This window comes from Bombus flavifrons, chromosome 16, assembly GCF_040668555.2.
Source record: "Bombus flavifrons isolate JBK064 chromosome 16, iyBomFlav1_principal, whole genome shotgun sequence".
Taxonomy (NCBI): Eukaryota; Metazoa; Arthropoda; class Insecta; order Hymenoptera; family Apidae; genus Bombus; species Bombus flavifrons.
Window position 1 is genome coordinate 5,805,294 of NC_138457.1, and position 20,811 is coordinate 5,826,104.

The following is a 20,811-nucleotide window of genomic DNA, read 5'->3' on the forward strand; positions in this document are numbered from 1 at the left end:
CATAGAACGCTAGACAGTGAGTGGTTCATTGATTTTGAGGTGTAACGACGCCACGCTGAAGTTTAACGTTCGCGAAACAAGAACGTGATTCTGCTCTCCTGCGATCTTCTCCTAACGAGCCCACGCTTTTTCCTGGAATTCTGCTCACCCGACTTATAACCACTAGTTAATTACTTTCATCGACGGAAGTCGGCATTTACGACGATTGCCCTGCTGCCAATTTGTACTAATTCGGTGAACGAACCGGCGACCCTCGAAACTCGCGCAGGGTGCTCGGGATATATCGACATTATTATAAGAAGTAAAAAAGTGTATTTTAATTGTTACATACAGATCTATATGATAACTGGAATATTGTAGATTAATTAACTCATTAGATAGAAATTTTATGTGATCTATAAAATGCGTGGGATTGATCAAATTGGAGAATTGTTGGGAAATATTAAATTTTCGTATTATATACATACGATACATAGAAAGTACAATATAACGCGTATCTGGTGTTCGAAGATAAACGTCATCCGTCTCCTCCGCTAGCGAAGTCAATTGCAGAGTCAAACACTTGTGATATCTGAGATATCTTTATTGACTTCGATAAGAAGAGAGAATAAGAATCATCGCGATAAGAGTTTAAGCTGAATGGAAAATAATCAATGAGGAAAGATAAGTCTATTACATGAGCGGTTCGATAAATTTAGTTCGGTTTAACTAATTAGTAGATGCTGACTATTTTCTTCCGGAACCGGGTTTGGAATATACATTACGCTATTAGCTGGTAGATATATTCGTCCGGGATGGAATATCGACTTTGGCTGTCTAAATGTTTATTGATGATAAATTTGAAGAATTACTTTTAGATAATTTGACCCGAAAGGTATTGTTTGTCGATTTCTGAAATATTCCTGTTAGTAAATTATTCTACAATTATCTGGATATAATTTGGATGATAAATTAGTGATAGCCGTGAGTTTTGAAAATAATTTTTAATAAAATAAAAATTATACTTATCGATCGAACTTGGCCGATATTCTCAAAGTTGTAGATGGAGCTTGTGATCAAGTTTCCATGTAACAACCGACTGAGCTCATTCTCCATATTAGTCCATTATTTTCAGCGTAGATATTTAAAATTTGAAAAGGAAGGAAAATGGAAATTCAAACAATAGGAATTAATCAAATCAGGCTAGAGTTTTAATTAATTTTTTCTTTTTTATTTTATGAAGATTTTCTCGGTTGATTTGATTATAGCGTTACGAAGTACATACAGATTATTTTAAAGCATTTGGAGGAGAGACTGCAAGATGTATCGGTTTATTAGGCTTTCGAATTTCGTGGCTCAAGTCTATTTTGCGAGTTTCTAAAGCCTATTGTTTTAAAAAGTCGCAATAATATAGACAAAGATCAAAGCCTGTGAGCATGACATAGTATAAAATATATGTATTTGATGATGAAGTGAATAATTATATTCCTTACTGATATCTATTATTGTACTGATAGCAGCGTAACGTTAAAAGAATACTCTGCTATTTGTTAATATTAATAAAATACATTTATGTAAGAATGATGATATTTATTCAGTCATTGAGTAGTTGCACTTTATGGCTTGTTTGGTGCACTCCTAAGTCTCTTGGGAGTAGTATATCGAATGCACAGGAATACTAATATAACTAAAACACTGACGATAGTTATTCCTATTCCCAGCCACAGTTCTCCTCTTACATTGAATTTATGCAGTGCAATCTCGTATAATGCCAGAGCACCATCGGGCGGTTCACAGGCAGCTTGAACTATGATATCCTGCCTCTGAATTTGTTTTGGCTTACAACTGGTCAATTTATTCATAACTTCTGTTTGATGAAGCGGAGGTAACAATAGGGACAGAGACCACTGCATTGGACTGATCTTTTGATACCAGCTTGGCAAGTTCTCCAAATGCAAGGTCACTCCTCCAGCTAATGTCATCTCTCCAATCACAATCCCAGCAAACAAGGAAGCCAAGTACGTCCACTTGCAAGTGTGAGCAAATAATATACAGATTAAATGTTGCAGTATTAAATACAGTAAACCGATTCCGAGATAATTCCATAAGGAAGTCAGATTCTCATCCGGGACCAGGTGAAGTCCGGACATGGCGTAGCCTGGTGCTAAGTAGATCAGGTAGACTACGCACCAGGACACTACTCCACAGAGGAGCTGAAAGAAATCCATTTAATAAACTGAACGATCGTATACTACTGTTTTTGAACATTTACCTCCATTAAAATATACACAAATCTTCCATATAAACCATCCTTGATATCTCTTTCCACGTTCGACCTGCAGTCAGCTACTTCACAGATGGCTATTAAGGTTAATGGCCAGAAGAAAATTCCCAAGCTGGCATAGTGAAACCCAACTCGGTCTCTGAGATATAAATTTGAGTCGCCAGATACATCCCAGAATATTGCACCAAGTAAAATACTCAAAGAGGCAGAGATGACGATTTTCCTGAGTAATCTAGTCAGTGTCCATGGTTGACTGTAGATTAGAGTCCTCAGAAGCAACGCATAAATCTGTGAAAATACATTTGGACTGGAAATGGAAGGAGGAAGTGCTCCAGGTGGTCCAGGATCACTTAATCCTGGCAGTCTAGTCCTTGCAAGCTCGGCCAGGTGGTCTATCCTTTGAGAGGATTCCAACATGGCTTCCGCAGACAGATCATCCAGTGTAACTAAATCAACTGGAATAGAAAATTGCTATAAATTTCAAAATAATTTTGTATACATAGATCATCGAATGTTAGTATAAAAATCACGTACGATAGTAGTCAGAAGGATTCTTAAATGGAGGACACGGGAACTCTGCAAGGGCGAAATATGGCAACATATCCCTCCTGGGACCGGAGTACATGATTCTTCCGCCGGAAGTAAGCGCAACCCTCGAGACCATTGTCAGTATCTCATAAGTAGGCGGGTGCAAAGTTAATACTACTAATCTTTGTCCTCTTCCAGCCCACTGTCTCAAGTATTCTACCATGAAGAAGGCATCGAAAATATCCAAACCATGCGTTGGCCTGTCCAACGCAAGAATATGCGAGTCTTGTAACAAACGACACGCCAGGGCCAGTCTTTTTGCTTCGGAGGTCGTCAACGAGTTCACGAGACAATGTTTGGTCGCTTCTAAACCGAGTTCCTGGAGGATGGCTTCGGCTTCCAGTTTGGAAGTATTTGGACCTCCTCTAAGAAGCATATAAAAGCTTAGCGTCTGCTGAGCAGTTAGACCTGGGCTTAGACTATTTTCCGTGGACAAATAAGCAACTCGAGACCTGCAATTTATAATTTTACTAATGTACAATTTTCGGTTTAAGATAATTTTCGAACAAATATGAATTATACCTTAAGGTTCTATAGGACACGGATCTTCCATTGAGCAAAATATCTCCTCTCTTAATTCTCTTCCTTCCGGCGACAGTTTCCACGATTTGTTTTCCTTCTTTCTCCGTAGTAGCCATAATGGCCAACACCTCAGTAGCTCCTACCTCCAAAGTGATTCCTCGTAAAAGAGGCAAACCATCGGATCCTGAAGCCTCTACTCCTCGTAACTGAAGATGAGGATGTTGAAGACATGGTACAGGCCTCAGAGGTAATGTATAACTCTCTGGACCCAAGATTCCATGTCCTGAAAATTAATTTTTCTGTTTAGTTATAACGGAAGCTGAAGATAAGATATGGTAGATGAGAAAAAGCACTATTCACCTCTGGACTCGTGGACACCATACCCTGGATCTATAGGCGCAATACTGTGCCTCCTATTCATTCGAACACCTCCATGAAGAAGATTCGCTTCACTGACACTCCTTAACCTAGGATTCTCCCTTGAAACCGTCAATTGAGAGTGTGCATGTTCCCTGGGAACAATGTGAACGTGTCTAAAATCGGGGTCGCTCCTGGCAGATCTCATAGCGGAGGTCCCGTGTGCGGAAGTTCCCGCGTGAGACACCCTACGGCCTTCTTCGCTGGAATCGTAACCGCTAGATCCATCTCTGTTCCTGGAACTAGGAGGCAGAACCCTTGGTAGACCAAACTTTAGATATGTGTACGAATTGCTAGCCAGAGGACTTTTTGGACCGTATCTAGGGTGTCTGAGAATACTCTGCACTGTGGAATCTCTCAATTGGAAGTTCCCATAGGGAAGAGGAGACTTTTCAGCTGATCCAAGTGCTGAATCGGTGAAATCGGAGTTCAAGTTTTGCCTAGAAGAATGATATACTGATTGTGATACTTTTTTTCTTTTCTTTTTTTAAGATTGAAGATTCAAAGTGAAGTTGGAGAAATAATCACCTGTAGATAGACCAGGCGTGAAGATCCTCGCTAGCTGGAGGCTCCAGGCCTCTGGTGTCCAATGCCCCAGGCACTGAGTACCTCCGTTCCAGCTCCCACGCTTCCGAACCCATGCTTTGTGGTATCTGAACAGTTCAAGCGAGACTAGATGAAACGCATGATGGATTGCATCATGTTCGCAGCTTCGATAGAACTTCTCGGAAATGCGTGAACGATTTTGGTTAGTTTTGTATACCTTGCTCGGTCAATGTTAATTATTCTCTGGTCTAGTCAAAAGAACTTGACATTTTTCGCAATTACAGTAAATTCGAGATAGTTTGAACTATTGTAATTAAGAACTTCGCATTGTTTTACTTTTTATCTATTTATCTTCCCTATCTTATTTAGAAAGACATAGGTAAATTACTAAAACAATATTTTAATGAAAATGTGAACTGGAGTATTTTAGCAAATAGCAGGGAATTTAATGCAGGAAATATAACATATAAATTGTTCCACATGAATGGTGATAAATGCATTTGAACGGAGTTGAGAGCACTATGGCATTCCATAAGCATGCGTGCACACCGTGCGAATAATCGGCGCGCCTTTGAAATTGCTCGCCACTGAAGGCTCGAAATTGTTCACCTCTTGGCCTTCGGTACTACACTGAAAGGAAAGGAACTGGAATTCGTACCAAAACGCATGACAAGAACACCATCGATCACATTCATGTTTATTATAACTGGTTATTCATCAATATTATTTCCCCTTTATTTGAATATTTTTTTATCAAAACTGAATTTCTCATTTTAGTTATCTTATCAATATTAAAACATATTTAATAACAATAACTATTATAAGTTCCTATTAGCTTGTGGATAAGTTTCAAGGTACTTCATTTATTATGCTTGATTACTCGAAAGTTTTCATTCAAGTTTTGTTTAATTTTTTTGTAACAAGTAGAATTCCACGCAGGCAAGAGATATTTATGAAACCAATGATAATTCATAAAGATGTTACTCGGTCGCATTATCTAAATGCTATAATATTTATTAGATGCTAGATAACGCAAAATCATTACATGGTGGAGTGACTCCTGGAGCAGTTGCGCGCATCTGACCGTTAATCGTCTTACTTTTTGCCATTTTAGACATCGCTACAAGTTCTTACCATCAAACCGTTACCAAATTAATAAAACGTTTTCAATTTATCCGATCGCTTCCTTTTTAATCGAGATGATTAACGTTATGAATATCAAATTCAATAATGCATAGTTTAATTCCCTCTCTCATTAAATTTTCTTTCAGGCATAGTGGAACACGTGCCGTTCTGACCTCAGAACATCGCTGGATATCGTAAAGCGAGCTCGTAGAATATTTATGGGACGACTAGTGCCGATTTCACGAAGATACATCGCTTCACATTTGCAGTGAGTATACGCCAGAGTGCCATTTACTCTTGTATATTCGCGTAATTATGCTCATTGCGTCGGCACACGTGGCGAAGAGAAGCTCCCCCAACATTCCTCTTAACGGTGTACCTCGTGATGAATGTGAAAACATGTGTAGTATCCTCGAAGTTAAACAATTATATCAGGGATAAAAATTTCATATTAAACATTTTTTTATTTATTATAAATTTCATTGGTTACTCGTTAACACAGAATTGTTATTGAAATTTTTAGTAAAATTGTATCCTGTGTCGGAATTTTGAATTGAAATATTTTTCAAATAGCATTGTATATCATTGATTTTCGTTAAAAATTGATAAGATGATATTCCCTATGCTATAAATATTGAAATGAGATTAGTGAAATAATAGTTTATTCCATTATTTGATCAAATTTATTAAAGTGGTAGCTAGAGCCTACACTTACTACTTTATATCATATATTCTTATTTCTTATAATAATCCATTCTCACAAATTTTTCAAATTACTCGTTTATAAAGATTTTAAATACTGTGAATTATAACTCAGAATGCAACTTGTATGCAATTATAATGCATTTATGCAAATATATGCAATTATAAGAAATTTAAAGATACAAAAATGCATAGAATGCACATGGCGCAATGCAGAAACAAAATATCCAAAGTTTACTACTTTTTATGATATTTAATAGGTAAATCACATGTCTGTATAGCTCCTACGTTTTTGATTGTATCTATGAAGATATAAATTTGCATAAAAATCCGCAGTTTAATGATGACATTATTCTAAATACTTTAATGAATCAACAGAGCCTAACAAATCATTTGGAAGATCGGGTAATAAGGATTAATAGGTGCAATAAAATAGCAGTCTGAGGTAACGTTCTTTTATATCGGGTGGTCCATGCAAACGGCATTGGTCCACGTCAGATGCCATCATGACATTTTTTTCGACTGCCAATTGGTTTCCCGTTAGATGTTGACTCACTTGCCGTGTGTTTGAACGAAACCGAGCATCTTTTGAGCAGCTTCCTCAAACAAAAGACGTTTCTCTGTTATTTTTCTATGACCTAGCCAGTCTGATCAGTTTGTTCTCTTTCTTTCTTTGCAGGTATTTACAGATGAACAGTTTCTTGATAGATTTTCACATTACATGAAAATTGTTGATGATCGTTAAATTAAAGGCTAGCAAGTAGATGATTATTATTGGGTAATGGATCTTCTTTACCTACGAAACTGTTCTCCCCGTGTCTTCGACATCAGCTGAGATTTTTACTCGTCATCGAGTAACGGTATGGCCGAAGGTAGCCAAGATTCTACGTTATTTCCACTGCTAATCATCGCTCTCCATAGCCGACCAGCTGCTCTGCTTCATCATCTACCTATAGAACCCTCCGAAGGAATCAAACTAGGATTTCCATAAATCAAATTGAATTTCTAAATTCTTCGGTTTATTTTGCATCACGGTTTATTTGACACCACCGATTAAATTTTTGTAAAGTAGGATTATGCGATGATAATTCTTTGAATATTCCAGTTTCATCGTTTAAAAACGGATACGTGTACCCGTATGGAAAGCCATTTGCCACCTGTCACTTGTTTAATCATTCCCAGGACACAACTAGAAATTCCCCGACGAATTCATATTCGTATAGATTTCTCCTTGGCTAATGTATAATGAACCAGTAAGTTGCGATCATCGACCGTAATGTTACCCTACGATTTACGTAACGTCGCGTACAAGCTTTTTTTTAGAGCCAGATAACTATCTTGTATTCGAGTTAACTGTTCATTTGCATATCCCGTTTCTGCAACAGTTGTATCAAACTGGCCGCCATATATTTTCTTTTTTATTCCTGTTTCCTCTAGGTACAAAAGTTTCTGGTTACACTTAGTGAAAAGCGTCGACATATCTCAGGCTCAGTAGAGTATAATCCTAGTCCCGTGTGGAAGGTGATACTTAATTAATACATGTTCGACGGCTCAGTGATTTTCACCGTCAACCACTGAACTACATGCAAATTCACTTTTCAATCCACTGGGCATTAGGCTTTCGTGATGAAAAGCGATAGTTGTGTGCCAGCAGAGCGACCACGTTAAATGGATTATCTATCATGAGCGTGTATGTAACTTGATGAGCTGATAACATTCTTCTCTGTTGCTCCTTCTCCATTATTCCCTTTTCTTTTTTTTAAATGAGTGTATTGCCAGTTTCAGTCCTTGTCACTGTTTGTGTTCCCATAGATTTAGAGGATTATGGGAGACTAGGCTAACAAGCGGTTCTTACTATGGTGAAACTCGAGAGAAGGAACACTTTATGACGAAGGATTAATTACTTCCTCGTTACTTGATATCTAATAAGTGTGATTTCTTCTTTCCCAATTACTATAGTTTAATTTGTTTTCGATTATAATGGTATTCTTCTTTAATGTCTAATTTCTCATAAGAACAATTTCTTATATTTCAATCTATTTTCAATGAAGATGTTATTAGATCTTTACATTATCCAATGACACACGTAACTGATATGCACACTCTTTTTTGCAGTCTATGAACGTTTTCCAGTAGCCTGGCCGACTTGGATAGTTTAGGGAAACGATACTCTGGTTTCGAAATCTCTTCCGCTGGCTGTGAGATTGTCCCACGCACTGATTTCTACGATCGTGCCTCTCGATCTCGTATACACGTGACAGAGAGTGTGTCTTAATAAAATGTGGCCTGGATACCACGTGCAACAAACTGTAGAAAGTCCACCGAATTATCAGATGAATTAGTGCATCGATCAGGGAACGAACCTTGACACTAATGCCATCAGAAACGATAAAAGTACCAGCATGCTTTGGAACTGAAATTAGATTCTGGTGGCTAAGTACGCTTTTTTATTGCATAAAATATTTCATATGAGAATATTTAAAGAATACGGTTCAAAAATTTTCTAATTGATTCAAGAAGAATTCTTTTAGTAATTTTATTTAAGAATTATTTTAGCATTTTATTTGATTCCCTGAATGAAAGAAGGTGTCAAAAGGAGGTGGTTTAACAATTCATTTGCCATTTTTTATTTTCATTATATACTTTCGTGAACAAAAAGACTAATAAAAATTCTACACCAGTCTTTTTTAATATCTTATGTTTACTTCCGAAGAATTCGATTATTTGTATTCGTTCCGCCATTGAGCCACGCGATGGAGTAAGGAACGCTTTATGGAGGCGTACACCGAGGTCAGTGCTGCCGCGTTTTTCAATATTCTATGGGGGTACGCCTGTCTGCTGTGAGAGAGGCTTAATTAACATTGCAAATTAGCCAGAGTGCCGTCCATGGCACGTGGAAAAGTGCAGAAGTACATGTCTTGTGCGCTCATTGAAATCTCCCGATAGTAGCGTCGTCACCAAGCAGTTCTAAGTATCTTTCATCCCCATAAAGCCATCGCGAAAAACCGTAGCTGATTCAGCTCAAACTTTATTCTATCTATACTCTCAACTTTGTTTTCAGCCTTTAAAAATTATGACAATTAAAAAATGCATTCACAAGGACGTAAATAGGGTAATTAACAGTTAATATTTAAGATAATTTATCATGTCATTCTTCAAATCATTATGACAGCATTATCAAGCTAGTGAAAGCATCGACAGTGAAATGAAAATCATTAGAAAGAAAGTATGGCCACGGAATATTAACCACGCTTCTTGAGTTCCTTTTCTTCGCTAGGCAGAGCCACCCAGTGTTTCATAAGCGACTGATTTTAAAAAAAATTCACGGATAGATAAAAAATAATTTTCTTTAAGAAAAATAGTTCCTAATCTGCGGCTTTCACCGGTACCAGGTAAACCTTTCTTATTATGCAAAATCAGGTTCCCAGTCGTTGAACCATGACTGGTCACGGGATTGTGCCAACCGTTTATATTTTCCCTTTTTTCCGTGTCTAACAAGAATTCGATCATATATGACTTCTCCTCTGTCGTAATAGCATCTTGGGGTACTTGAGTAAAAAATGTTGCAACTACCCATGAATCATGGTTCTCTCTATCATTATTTTTACGCGGAGGGACAACAAACAAACAATAGGTAATTGTTTGATGATTTTTTCTGCAAAAATAATGTTCATGTGCGAGAAGGAGGCACGTGAACGTCAGGAATTGCGCGTGCCACGAAACCTGATACGTTCCCGGAGATTCTTCATGACAATGACTCACCACCGGTATTCAGGATGAGCTTTCAAGCGAGCCTGGTTGAGTCAAGGTGATGCTGCTTCTCCATTCCGCCGATTGCTCCTGGTCTCCTCTTTTTCGTCTGGTTCCTCCTGATAACTTTGAACGGGAATTTTAAAGACAAACACTATGTTCGTCAGCTCAGGAATCGCACGACGGAGCCCGCGAACGCATCACCCGATCCGTGATCGCGATACCGCAATGGCATCGGTATGTCCAACGCCGAGAAGCCTTTTCTAAACGCTGCCTTCTGACAGACTTGCCTTCCGAGCCTCCAACGAAACCCCCTCTCTGTATTCCCTTCCTTCCTTGTTGGTCTTTCAAGTTCGCAATGGCGTACCTACCAAAAATCTGACCCCTGACTTCTAATTACATCAGTATGAAGCTGGTTGAATATTATTTCTGCCTCTTTTTTTATTTCCAATTACGTTCCATTATTATCAGTATCTACAAAGCATTTAGGGATGATTTACTATAATTGAAAAGGTGTTTAAATCTACTTTCGATTAGGATAAAATTCCATGTATAAAGTTGTAAATGCTTGTTAAAGATTAGTAGTTACAGATAAAGTTATTTGAGAGAAGATCTTTCTTTTGTGTGTAATTCTGGAGACTGGGAAGGGAACTGGGGATTGAAATTAGCAAGTACACCCTTGAGCTACCACTGATGCTACCTTCCTCCCACCAAACTCGTCTCAAAGGAGACATTCACCTCGTGAAGCCAACTCCCAGCCAGGTATCCCTGCCGATGGTTACGTTTTACATGCGATGTTCACTTCTCTAGCCGCAGTGCCAGTTTATACATCGTTTTGTTCATTCTACGTGCTTTCCTGGAGTGCAATCTCCGTGACCAAATACTATTTTACTGGAAGAACCATTGTTTCTCCGTTCTAACAAAACTTCATCTTCGAGATTTGTAGTATACCATCGAGTCGAGTAGAAACAAAGTTTGTCTTCTCCAAAAGGTCGTTATGAAATAATTCAGAAAGATCCAGGATGATCCCATCGGATTGTACTCTTGATATCTCCAATGTGTTTCATTCCACTGCTGTGGTCATTGAAGGAAGTTGTTTGAGTAAGTCGGAACCTACTGCTGTATTGAGAGATGTGTCCGCCCGAGTTCACGGTGGCGAGGTGTTAGCGATTTTGGGCTCCAAGGGATCTGGAAAGAGAGCTTTGCTCGATGTCATCGGTAAGATAATGATTTAAGTGCAAATATAATTAATTAGGTCTTAGAAAGCATCCGGAAATTTCTTGTCTTTTAGCTGGAAGGGCGGAGGGAGAAACTAGGGGTAGAGTCAGCCTAAATAACAATTTATTAACTCCAGAATTGTTTAGACGACATGGTGGATATGTTGCACACAGATGTCATCTATTACCTAGTCTAACAGTTCGACAGACACTGACCTATGCCACATGGCTTGCCAATTTAAACAACAGGGAAGCCAGAGTTCGACAAACTTTAGCTGATCTGGCTTTGTCTCAAGTTGCAAATAGATCGGTAAATGATCTGACTAAGCCAGAATACAGAAGATTAATGTTGGGCGTACAATTGGCCAAAGATCCTACGTTGTTACTTCTGGACGAGCCCACATGGGATACTGATCCCTTAAACACGTATTTAATTGTGTCTATGCTCTGGTCTTACGCAACCAGAAGAGGATCCATCGTTGTTCTAACGATGGAAACTCCTAGATCGGATGTGCTACCTTTCGTGAGTCGCGTGACTCTCTTATGTTTGGGAGCAGTTGTCTATTCGGGGCCAACTAGAAGTATGTTGGACTATTTCACTTATATCGGTTTCCCATGTCCTGAACTCGAAAATCCTTTGATGTATTACTGTAAGTATGTATCTACAGGAATAAAATAATTAAATAATTGTTTAATTAATTAGTGATAATGGTGACTTTAGTGTGTTTATCAACTGTCGATCGTCGCTCAAGAGATCGTTTCTTAGAATCTAACCAGCAGATATCCGTTCTGGTTGAAAAGTTCAAAGCCGAGGGTGTTATTTACATGAAAGAGGCGCCCCAAGTGCCACCTAATATTAAAGATACATCTTTAGGAATAATGCATAAAGGTTTAGGGCGTGGAATTAAACCAGGATGTTTCTCCACTTTGTTTGCCCTTTATTTGTATGTATTTTTACAAATGCATGCTATCTCCCAAAATAATATACTAATACTACTATAGCTTTTACGTTTTAGAAGAAGTCTGGCAACGACATTTGCCTTCAATAAATCTGGCTTAGGACACTTTGCTGCCAGACTATTATTGTTACCATTCTCAATAGCTTTAATGAGTATTTTGTATTCGCATTCGACTCCTGTGCAATCCAGAATATTTCTACAAACAAGTGGTCTTGTCTTCAATGTAGTAACTCTGTTCTATGTTGCTGGAATAGCATGCACAGCTCTCCTCTGTAAGTGCATGTAGACCAATCTCTTCTCAGGCAACCTAATAGATATACTATTATTATGTAACGTCTATTAATTAATAAGTTCCAGGATATAGGGCTAGATACTATCAAGAAAAAAGAGAAGGTCTATATGGTGGAGCTATGTTCTTGACCGCATATGCATTACTGAGCTTGCCATTAAGTTTTGTGTCTACCATGATCACCATTGGTATCCTGACACCTATTTTAGAGCTAGATTTGTCTACCTGGGCTTATGCCTGTGGTGTTTTATGGGCCAGTTATGTGGCAGCAGAACAAATAACTGTTGCAGTGTTCATGGTGGTTGGTAGACCCATTACAGGTGCAATAATGGTGTTATACATGACACTGGTGTCTCTGGTAATTGCATCTGGAGCCATCAGAAGTCTGAAAGGCCTGCCTTATTGGCTTGCTGCAGTCTCCACTGCATTACCTGCTAGGTACGCATCATTGGCTCTAAATCAATTAGCCATTGATGTGCCTACATTTTTAAATTTGCATTATAATGAAAGCTTCACGTGTCCTGGGATACCAGAGCTGTGCAGATATCCAGATGGAAGATCGTATTTAATAGAACGCTTCACCCGTGAAGGCGAAAATATTTCAGAAGTATTGAATGTTGACTTAAATTTATTAATTTCTCTGGCTTTTGCTGTTGGACTGAGTATATTAAACAGTGTTCTGTATTTATTACCACTTCCAGCAAAAGTGAAAGCCAAATTTAGAGAGTAATTTCTTTAATTGTAGGTCTTAGACCGATAGAAATATAAAAGCCGAGCTTGTTCTCTTTTTGGAATTTATTATTTCCTTAGCCTTAGAATATATATTACAAAATTACATTACCTGTATTGAAAACTAACTACTATATTGCATGGAACAGTGCACTTATATTACATTTATAACTAAATTTTACAGTTCTTAGAGATAAAGGTATGACTTTGTAGTTTTACAATTAGAAAATAAGAATTTTAAGTATTATTTTCGTTTTTGCGGAATTTAGACGAAGCAAACTTTTTTCATATTCATTTTTTATAATTAAAAATGTGTAGGAACGTGTATTTACTGACAATTTTCCAAATCCACTTGTCCCATTTCTTTAAGATCATCAGCCACCGAAAATTCACAACCTGTAGAGCTAATAATATCACTGACATCAATGTTTGGTGCAATTTCAATCAATTTCAATCCTTCTCCATGGACTACTTCAAATACAGCCATATCCGTGATTATTAAGTCTACACATTGTTGACCTGGAATTAAAAGATGAGTAACTATTTCTATCTTACGAAGAATTAAAATGTAAAAATTACCTGTGACAGGCAAGGTGCAATTTTTCAAAATCTTTGGACTTCCATCTCTAGCTTTATGTTCCATAGTAACCACCACTTTTGTGCTCTCCGCAGAAACCAAATCCATTGCACCTCCCATTCCTTTCACTACAGTTCCTGGAATCATCCAGTTAGCCAGATCTCCATTCTCTGATACCTGCATCCCACCGAGCATCGTCAAATTAACGTGACCCCTGAAAAAATTCAAATGTACTATCTTTTACCAAAAAACTATTTAATATTCAATCTTTTCTATAAGTACCCTCGAATCATTGCGAAGCTTTCGTCGCTACTGAAGAAAGAGGCTCCTGGAACGACTGTAACTGTTTCTTTCCCAGCATTTATTAAGTCTGGATCAAGTTCTGATTCGTCTGGGAATGGACCCATGCCAAGAATACCATTCTCAGATTGCAATGTTACTTTTACATTTTTGGGAATGTAATTGCAAGCCAGCATAGGTATACCAATTCCCAGATTAGCTATAAAAAGTGTATTTAGTAAAGGTTTTCCAAAAAGAAATTTTTTAAATTTATTTAAGTGTTTTAATTGAAAATATTTGTAATTTTTTAAATTCCTCACCATACATGCCGTCTTTGAATTCGAGCGCAGCTCGTCTGATAATTCTATCTCTTGCTTTACCTGCTGGTGTTACTTTTTTGGGTTTTATATTTTGCTTCGTATATCGTTTCTAATAGAGACAAAAAGTTTTAGTAATTTTTCAAATTATTGAAATATTTATATTGACAAGAATATGAACGCACTTCTACGCGTTTCTCGTATGATGGGCCTTTGACAATCCTGTCCACAAAAATTCCAGGTAAATGAACGTGATCGGGGTCCAATTGACCAGTTTCTACAATTTCTTCTACTTCCGCAATAGCAATTTTAGCTGCTTTACACATCACTGGGTTGAAATTCCTGGCTGTTTTTCGAAAAACTAAATTTCCAGCTTTGTCTGCTTTCCAAGCCTTTATAAGAGCAAAGTCTCCTGTGATAGCAGTTTCCAAGACATAGTTTTTTCCATTGAACTGTGCTACATCCCTTGGCTCTCCAGATATTTCTGCATTCCCATTTTCATCATATTTCACAATAACGCTACCTTCTTGAATTATCGTTCCATATGCTGTGGGAGTGTAGAAGGCTGGAATACCAGCTCCTCCTGCTCGAATACGTTCTGCCAGTGTACCCTATATATTGGAAGTATTATTGTGTAATTTTTTGTGTTGTAATTTAATTGAAAATTGTTTTATTACTAATATTTACCTGTGGAGTTAATTCAACTTCCAATTTACCACTGAGGTACTGTTTCTCAAATTCAGGGTTTTCACCAACATAGGAAGCGATCATTCTCTTAATCCTACATTCTTTTAAAAGTATACCTAATCCAAAGTCTTCAACTCCTGCATTATTTGAAACAACAGTTAAATCTTTGGTACCTTGTTTCAACACTGCTGCAATTAAGTTTTCAGGAATTCCACAAAGTCCAAATCCACCAACCAGAAGCTTAGCCCCATCTGGAATGTCCGATATAGCTTCGTCTACACTTTTGAATACCTTTCCATCTCCTACCGGTGATCTTAACTTTGGTACCTCTTCCTCCAACTGAGGAATGTTAGCCTTTGTGGAAAAATTTACTGTGCATATCTGGCAAAGAGAAATGTTATTTCATTTTTATTTAACTTAAAAAAGAAGAGTATAATAAATATAACAAATATATGAACTTTTTTATGAATAAATGATGCAGTTTTGTATATATAGAAATTAAAAGAGTAAAAGTTGCTTAGCATTCAAATATATCACAAAGTTTATAACAGAATTTATTTCACAATAAGTACAATTAATATTACAATTAAAAATATAAATCATCTAATAAGAAATGTACAGGTTGTATAGGTTAGTCGGTATATTTTTATATTAATATTACATACTCTTGACAATTTCAGATATTTGTAATTATTTTTAGATCTCGTGTTAGCACGAAAAAATATACAGCCGACCCTACTTATGGCAAAAATCATTTTCCAAATAAAAATTTACTCTCAACGTAGGTTAAATCTTGCAGAACGTTAAATCAGCAGTGCACTAGTAGTTGACACTAACTTCATAGATAACATGATAACATGTTTCTCTGATTGTTATTGGTTGATTTTTATTGGCTCGGATTCAAATAACAAAAATATGCAAAGATCACAATTTGGACGAGATAAAGCATTCTGTATTTCTGAAGGAATGAATTACCATATATCACACATCAGTCAAAATGATTTTGTAATAATTTATCTCTTACTTATCTACTACTTATTTCTTCCTGTTTTATTTGTCTTATCTCTGTATTATTTAGCATTATAGTTGGCAAATGATACAAATAAACTGCCAAATGATTCGGTGTTTGTTCAAATCTTTGGATTTCTTTATTTATCCTATTGTTTTATTTTTATAATAAAAGATATATATAATTTTTTCAAGTTTATTTATTATTTTATTTTGTATAATTTTAAATATGTATAAATTTATAATATAAATTGTACAAATTTTAAGCATTAACTACTACAATTAATTTACAATTCAATTGTTATCTGCATGCCACATTTTTACGGCACAAATTTTAAGCTGCTAATAATAGAAAAGGGTTCCTCTTGGCTCTTTCTTTGTTTGGTTCTATTAATTGGCATAATCGTCGACATCATCGATGTCTTCCAGCTCTGGCATCAGTCACAGCGCCCCATAACTCAATGACGAAGTCATCCGTAAATCCGAAAGCCTCTAAGTCTGAATTATCGATTGCTTCTGCAAATTCACTACTGTTGCGCTTGTCCTCTGCAAGCTCCCAAATTTGTGTAGCTATTTAAAGAAGAAAATCCAACAAACATTACTTAGAAAAACAATATTTCTAAAACATATTGTAATAATAAAAAATTTATAAATATATCACGCTTTGTAATACACTTGTAAATTTGTAATACGTTATTGAATGGTTCTATATACCTAATTCTGTGTCATAGATGCCCATGAAGCTCTCTAAGATCACGTTGATCTTCTCTATGGCTATAGTGGCAGCATCATCCACCTATTAATCAACAACCAAAGAACAAATGAATATTTTGTAAGTATCTATGTTATAATTTATTCTTTTTTTATTTATAATTAATTACCTTTTCTATAATCTGTGCACTTCCATCAGCTTTGAACCTGAGGGTTTCCTTTCCAGTTCCATAACCGGATTTCTTTCCTTTCTTCGTATCACCTCGTGGACCAATGTTGGCAAAACCATTTTTCAATGGTTCCACAAGTCTTAGCGTGAATGTGTCTCCCTTAGGGATCTCTTTCAGCACCTTTGCCACTTCGAAATGACGTTTGCCAACTAGACTGGTGGAGTTGATTTTTTCCAAGTGATCTCCAATCTCGATCACTTTTATCCTATCGATTATCGAGTCTTCTTTGATGCGCTTTATGAAGGCGTACCCTGTACCGTTGTCGGTTATGGTTAATCCGAGGGAATCATTCGTTTTCACCAATTCTATCTCTTTACGTCTCCCTAAAAAAAGTGAAATTAGTAATAGTTGAAGTGGGGTTAGACAAAAAGTAATATTTAAAAAATTTAATTTTTGTTCTCGGCAATGATAAAACAGTCGATGATTCAAAATTTATAATTTTACCTTTTCTATGTGCAAATATAAAGTCACCTACTCCTATCTGGCCTCCCAACAACTCGCTCATTTTTATTTTGTGAGTATTCAGCGTACAAAAGAGGATCTGAAATAATAAAAGATGTATAATAATTTTTATATATTTTATGGTAGATGCGGAAGATGTATCAAAGGTATATTATTATTATTCCAGATCATCAAAGCAACTTCGTCCCCACTACATTCGTTTCTCCTTTCATATGCCAGTACTTTACATTATATGTAGCAAAAAGTAAAACAAGAACAAAATAATGGTAAAAAATAATTGAAAGAAGTTAAATTATTTTAGTTTGAATAAAAATAAAGATAGTTATCATTTTTAATGGAAATCTAAAACTAACTGCATTAATATCTATATGGTTAATTCCTTTCATCATTTGCATATTGTTAGATGTTTCGCGAATTATGTCTTAAATGCGATTAACTGCAAGTTAACTTTCACCAGGGTTCTTAAACGGTGTTATAGAAGTCAGTTTAATACTGTCCCCGATTTGAATGACCCACTACATATGCAGCTTGGCCAGCTTGGCTAATAAATGCTGCTACTGGCCTTTTACAATCTGTTATTACACGGAAAGCTACACTTAGCCCTGGTATCCGCCAGGTCGGCCAGAGGCCACAGCCCGGAACCGATGTTTCCTGTATCCGGGATATTCACCCTACGGAGAGCGGTGTTATTTGTGCACCATGACTGAATAAATAAATCACAGGAAGAATTTTTGGAGCTATTTTTCTACTACAATAGCAACAAATGACGAAGAAAATTTTCAAATAAATATTTGAAGATTTTTATTTATCCATCGGAATTACTGTCATAAATTGCAAGAAATAATTCTTGAATAATTCCGCGTAGAAAATTCTTATAAAAATGGATTATTAATTAATACACAAAAGCAACAAAACACAAGTTTCTTTTACAACCCACCTACTATTACCTAAAGTACCAGATAAATTATTTCTATCATACAATCAGTATAAAGAACCAAATAACAGGAGACTCACTTCTTCCATTGGTATATCATAGCAATCCGCTATTTTTTGGTAAAGTTCTCGTACGTTATTGAATCCTGATATCAATCCTGTTGGACTTCCATGAGCCAGTTGACAGTAGAAGACTAGAGGAGGCTTATGTACTTTAGAAGATCGCCTTTGCTCTTGGTTACCATTTTGTTGTTGATTATGAGTCCCTTCAGACCCTTCCTGATCGTTCTCGTTACCATTTGGTTGATTATGATGATTATGGTAACGAGATCCACCGTTCAGAACCTTCTCCGACGTAGGGGACCTGGGGGCGGCACGCGCTTTGAACAACGACATGCTTACTTCTGTGGAACAGGAACATTTCTGTTTTGTTCGAGTCTTTTCTTCAGAGCTTTGATTTAAGTGGAATGTAATGTCTCTTAAGTGAACAACGAATTTTGTTTTTATTTTCTTTTACGACAACATTTTTACATCATACCTTTATTAATGAAATTTAATTAAAATCTTTGTATAAAGTACAATGAAAATTTGTTAGTGTTTCCGTTTCTTACTTTTATAGCTTTTTATCCAATTTACGTTAAATATTTTATAATTCTCTGGCAGTACCGACAAAAGAATATAAGTAAAATTTTGTATAAAACAGTGCAAATACGATAACATATTCTACATTATTGTCCCATGTTTGTAGTCTTTGCGTAAACCAAATTATTGTTGTAAAACGTCTTAATTGTTACAAATACCGGTTGGCCACATAAATAACTATAATTTTCAAAAAAAAGAAAAATGTTTCTAAACCGAGTATAACGCGTATTTTTTAAGTCCAATGGAACGAAATAGACTAACATATTATCAACTTTCACGTCCGAAATCTAATACCTGATCTAATATTGCACTTTAAAGTATTTCTCCGAGAAAATGAATTTCTCAAGAATTTCTTCAAATTTTAGCTACGTGTTAAGAAGAATACAACGTACAAGTAATTACATTTTACGGAAGCCTAGCGATATCGAAGTCGAGATATTAAACCCCAAAGTTTCTATATTTATTACGTAATCCCCAAATCAAACCATTGCCGAGATAATATTTTTATTTGTCTTCACTGTACTTCGATAAATTTCTGGAAGAATGTAAAGCACACGCGTGTAGGAATATAATAGGTATCTAAGGGGCGAGGTTAACGCGTTCAGTTTTTCCAAAAAGATTCTTTTTCTTTTGTCTACTGCTGTATGCATACATGCAGTATGCATGACTTATACTCCTTTACCCCTCCTCCGGATAATTCTTTTTTAATCTATTACATTAACATCGTTAAGTGGTTTTTTCTGACTATTGATATTTTTCATGAACAACATTTTACGATGAAGAATACGTATATGTATGGCAGAAATGGATAAAGTGTAAAAAGATGGATAAAAATGTAATGAATAAACGAATTAAAAGACAACAATCATTTAGAAAGAAAAAGAAATTTCTAAAAGCGATTCAATAGGATTATTCAGGTGTGCCTAATGTCAACGATAACGAGAAAACAAATGTTGTTTGTTTTAACAAATGCTCAGGCGATGAAAAATTTCATAACTCGATGACGTGATCGTTCAACGCAATGCAAATGTCAATAAGAACTTCGCTAATCGGTATGAAAAGATTAATTTAAAAAAAACAACTCTCCTAACTTTTTGATTTCAAAACAACTTTAGATTATAACTTTTAGATAGCAAAATTAAGAATACTATAAGAATGTGGTAACGCGATGGTGACCCTGATCTATGAGACAAGAGAACCACTGGAAGATGATACTGCTTTAACGGATCGTTGACTTGTGTTACTGTTCACACAATTATTAACTTCACTCAAGTGTTATTTGCTCGATTAGTCACTTATATAAGAATCAGCCTACCCAATTGTATTTTGTATCCCATGTTTCATGCATGAAAGATTAAAAATGAACATTCCTCTTCAAACAGCTATAAGATCTCTTACCTTAGTTGTGGACGGAGTAGAAAATGACGTTACCGTGCGGACATAAATGGAAATCAACGTGGAAAAGAAACACAAAAGTTCTTCATGTCTGACGTGTACCGTCTCACGGTTGACTTTTTACTGGTTTATGATCTGCTTTTATTTTATCAATGCAAGTGTAATCGTTATCAAGACACTGATTTACTGACTGCGCGATCGTCGTGCTTCATCGTGAATTACAAGTACCATTCTCCTCCTCCTTTTCGTTTTAGTTTCTTGTTTATGGATAGTCTTTCGCCGGGATCTTCCAAGTAAGTTAAACGAATGTTTAATTGAGATTGAAGAGTTTTGCAGCAGAGAATCGAAGAAAACGCGATTTCATGCGAACGGTCGTAACTCGTAGAAGCGTACCTCCGCACTGCAGTTCCCTTATCCCGAACCCTTTCAGCGTTATGACCCCCTCTCTTCAGAGAGTCAACCT

General features: G+C 36.4%; 4 protein-coding genes and 1 long non-coding RNA gene across 7 annotated transcripts; 2 read left to right on the top strand and 3 right to left on the bottom strand.

Moving 5' to 3' along the window:
* Nucleotides 1–1,233: 1,233 nt before the first annotated feature.
* Nucleotides 1,234–10,202, bottom strand: LOC138188050 (ATP-binding cassette sub-family G member 5). 2 transcript variants are annotated; one of them, XM_069129450.1, is made up of 7 exons: nt 9,926–10,202; nt 4,319–4,443; nt 3,734–4,230; nt 3,374–3,656; nt 2,798–3,216; nt 2,252–2,718; nt 1,234–2,192 (listed from the first exon to the last, which is right to left on the bottom strand). In XM_069129450.1, exons 2-7 carry the CDS (start codon nt 4,429–4,431, stop codon nt 1,596–1,598), a joined length of 2,376 nt encoding a protein of 791 aa, XP_068985551.1. In that variant the 5' UTR covers nt 4,432–4,443; nt 9,926–10,202; the 3' UTR covers nt 1,234–1,595. The 2 variants fall into 2 exon arrangements, with proteins under 2 accessions (XP_068985551.1, XP_068985550.1); XM_069129449.1 differs by having other exon boundaries at nt 2,798–3,303.
* On the top strand, nt 7,545–8,513 carry LOC138188216 (uncharacterized). The gene is made up of 3 exons (XR_011175422.1): nt 7,545–7,853; nt 7,976–8,092; nt 8,279–8,513. It is a non-coding gene; the product is annotated as an uncharacterized LOC138188216 (long non-coding RNA).
* Nucleotides 10,203–10,598: 396 nt separating the features above from the next.
* LOC138188260 (ATP-binding cassette sub-family G member 5) lies at nt 10,599–13,343 on the top strand. 2 transcript variants are annotated; one of them, XM_069129879.1, is made up of 5 exons: nt 10,599–11,131; nt 11,205–11,780; nt 11,852–12,074; nt 12,150–12,361; nt 12,441–13,343. In XM_069129879.1, the coding sequence occupies exons 1-5, from the start codon at nt 10,936–10,938 to the stop codon at nt 13,106–13,108; spliced, it is 1,875 nt and encodes a 624-aa protein (XP_068985980.1). In that variant the 5' UTR covers nt 10,599–10,935; the 3' UTR covers nt 13,109–13,343. The 2 variants fall into 2 exon arrangements, with proteins under 2 accessions (XP_068985980.1, XP_068985979.1); XM_069129878.1 differs by having other exon boundaries at nt 10,600–11,131; nt 12,147–12,361.
* Nucleotides 13,344–13,367: 24 nt separating this feature from the next.
* SCOT (Succinyl-CoA:3-ketoacid CoA transferase) lies at nt 13,368–15,796 on the bottom strand. Its single transcript, XM_069129882.1, has 7 exons — nt 15,633–15,796; nt 14,968–15,348; nt 14,466–14,891; nt 14,284–14,392; nt 13,967–14,183; nt 13,687–13,898; nt 13,368–13,626 (listed from the first exon to the last, which is right to left on the bottom strand). The coding sequence occupies exons 1-7, from the start codon at nt 15,720–15,722 to the stop codon at nt 13,436–13,438; spliced, it is 1,626 nt and encodes a 541-aa protein (XP_068985983.1). The 5' UTR covers nt 15,723–15,796; the 3' UTR covers nt 13,368–13,435.
* A 361-nt stretch (nt 15,797–16,157) lies between these two features.
* Nucleotides 16,158–20,748, bottom strand: kermit (PDZ domain-containing protein GIPC-like protein kermit). The gene is made up of 6 exons (XM_069129885.1): nt 20,352–20,748; nt 18,393–18,715; nt 17,361–17,457; nt 16,857–17,239; nt 16,690–16,771; nt 16,158–16,545 (listed from the first exon to the last, which is right to left on the bottom strand). The coding sequence occupies exons 2-6, from the start codon at nt 18,705–18,707 to the stop codon at nt 16,388–16,390; spliced, it is 1,035 nt and encodes a 344-aa protein (XP_068985986.1). The 5' UTR covers nt 18,708–18,715; nt 20,352–20,748; the 3' UTR covers nt 16,158–16,387.
* Nucleotides 20,749–20,811: the final 63 nt, after the last annotated feature.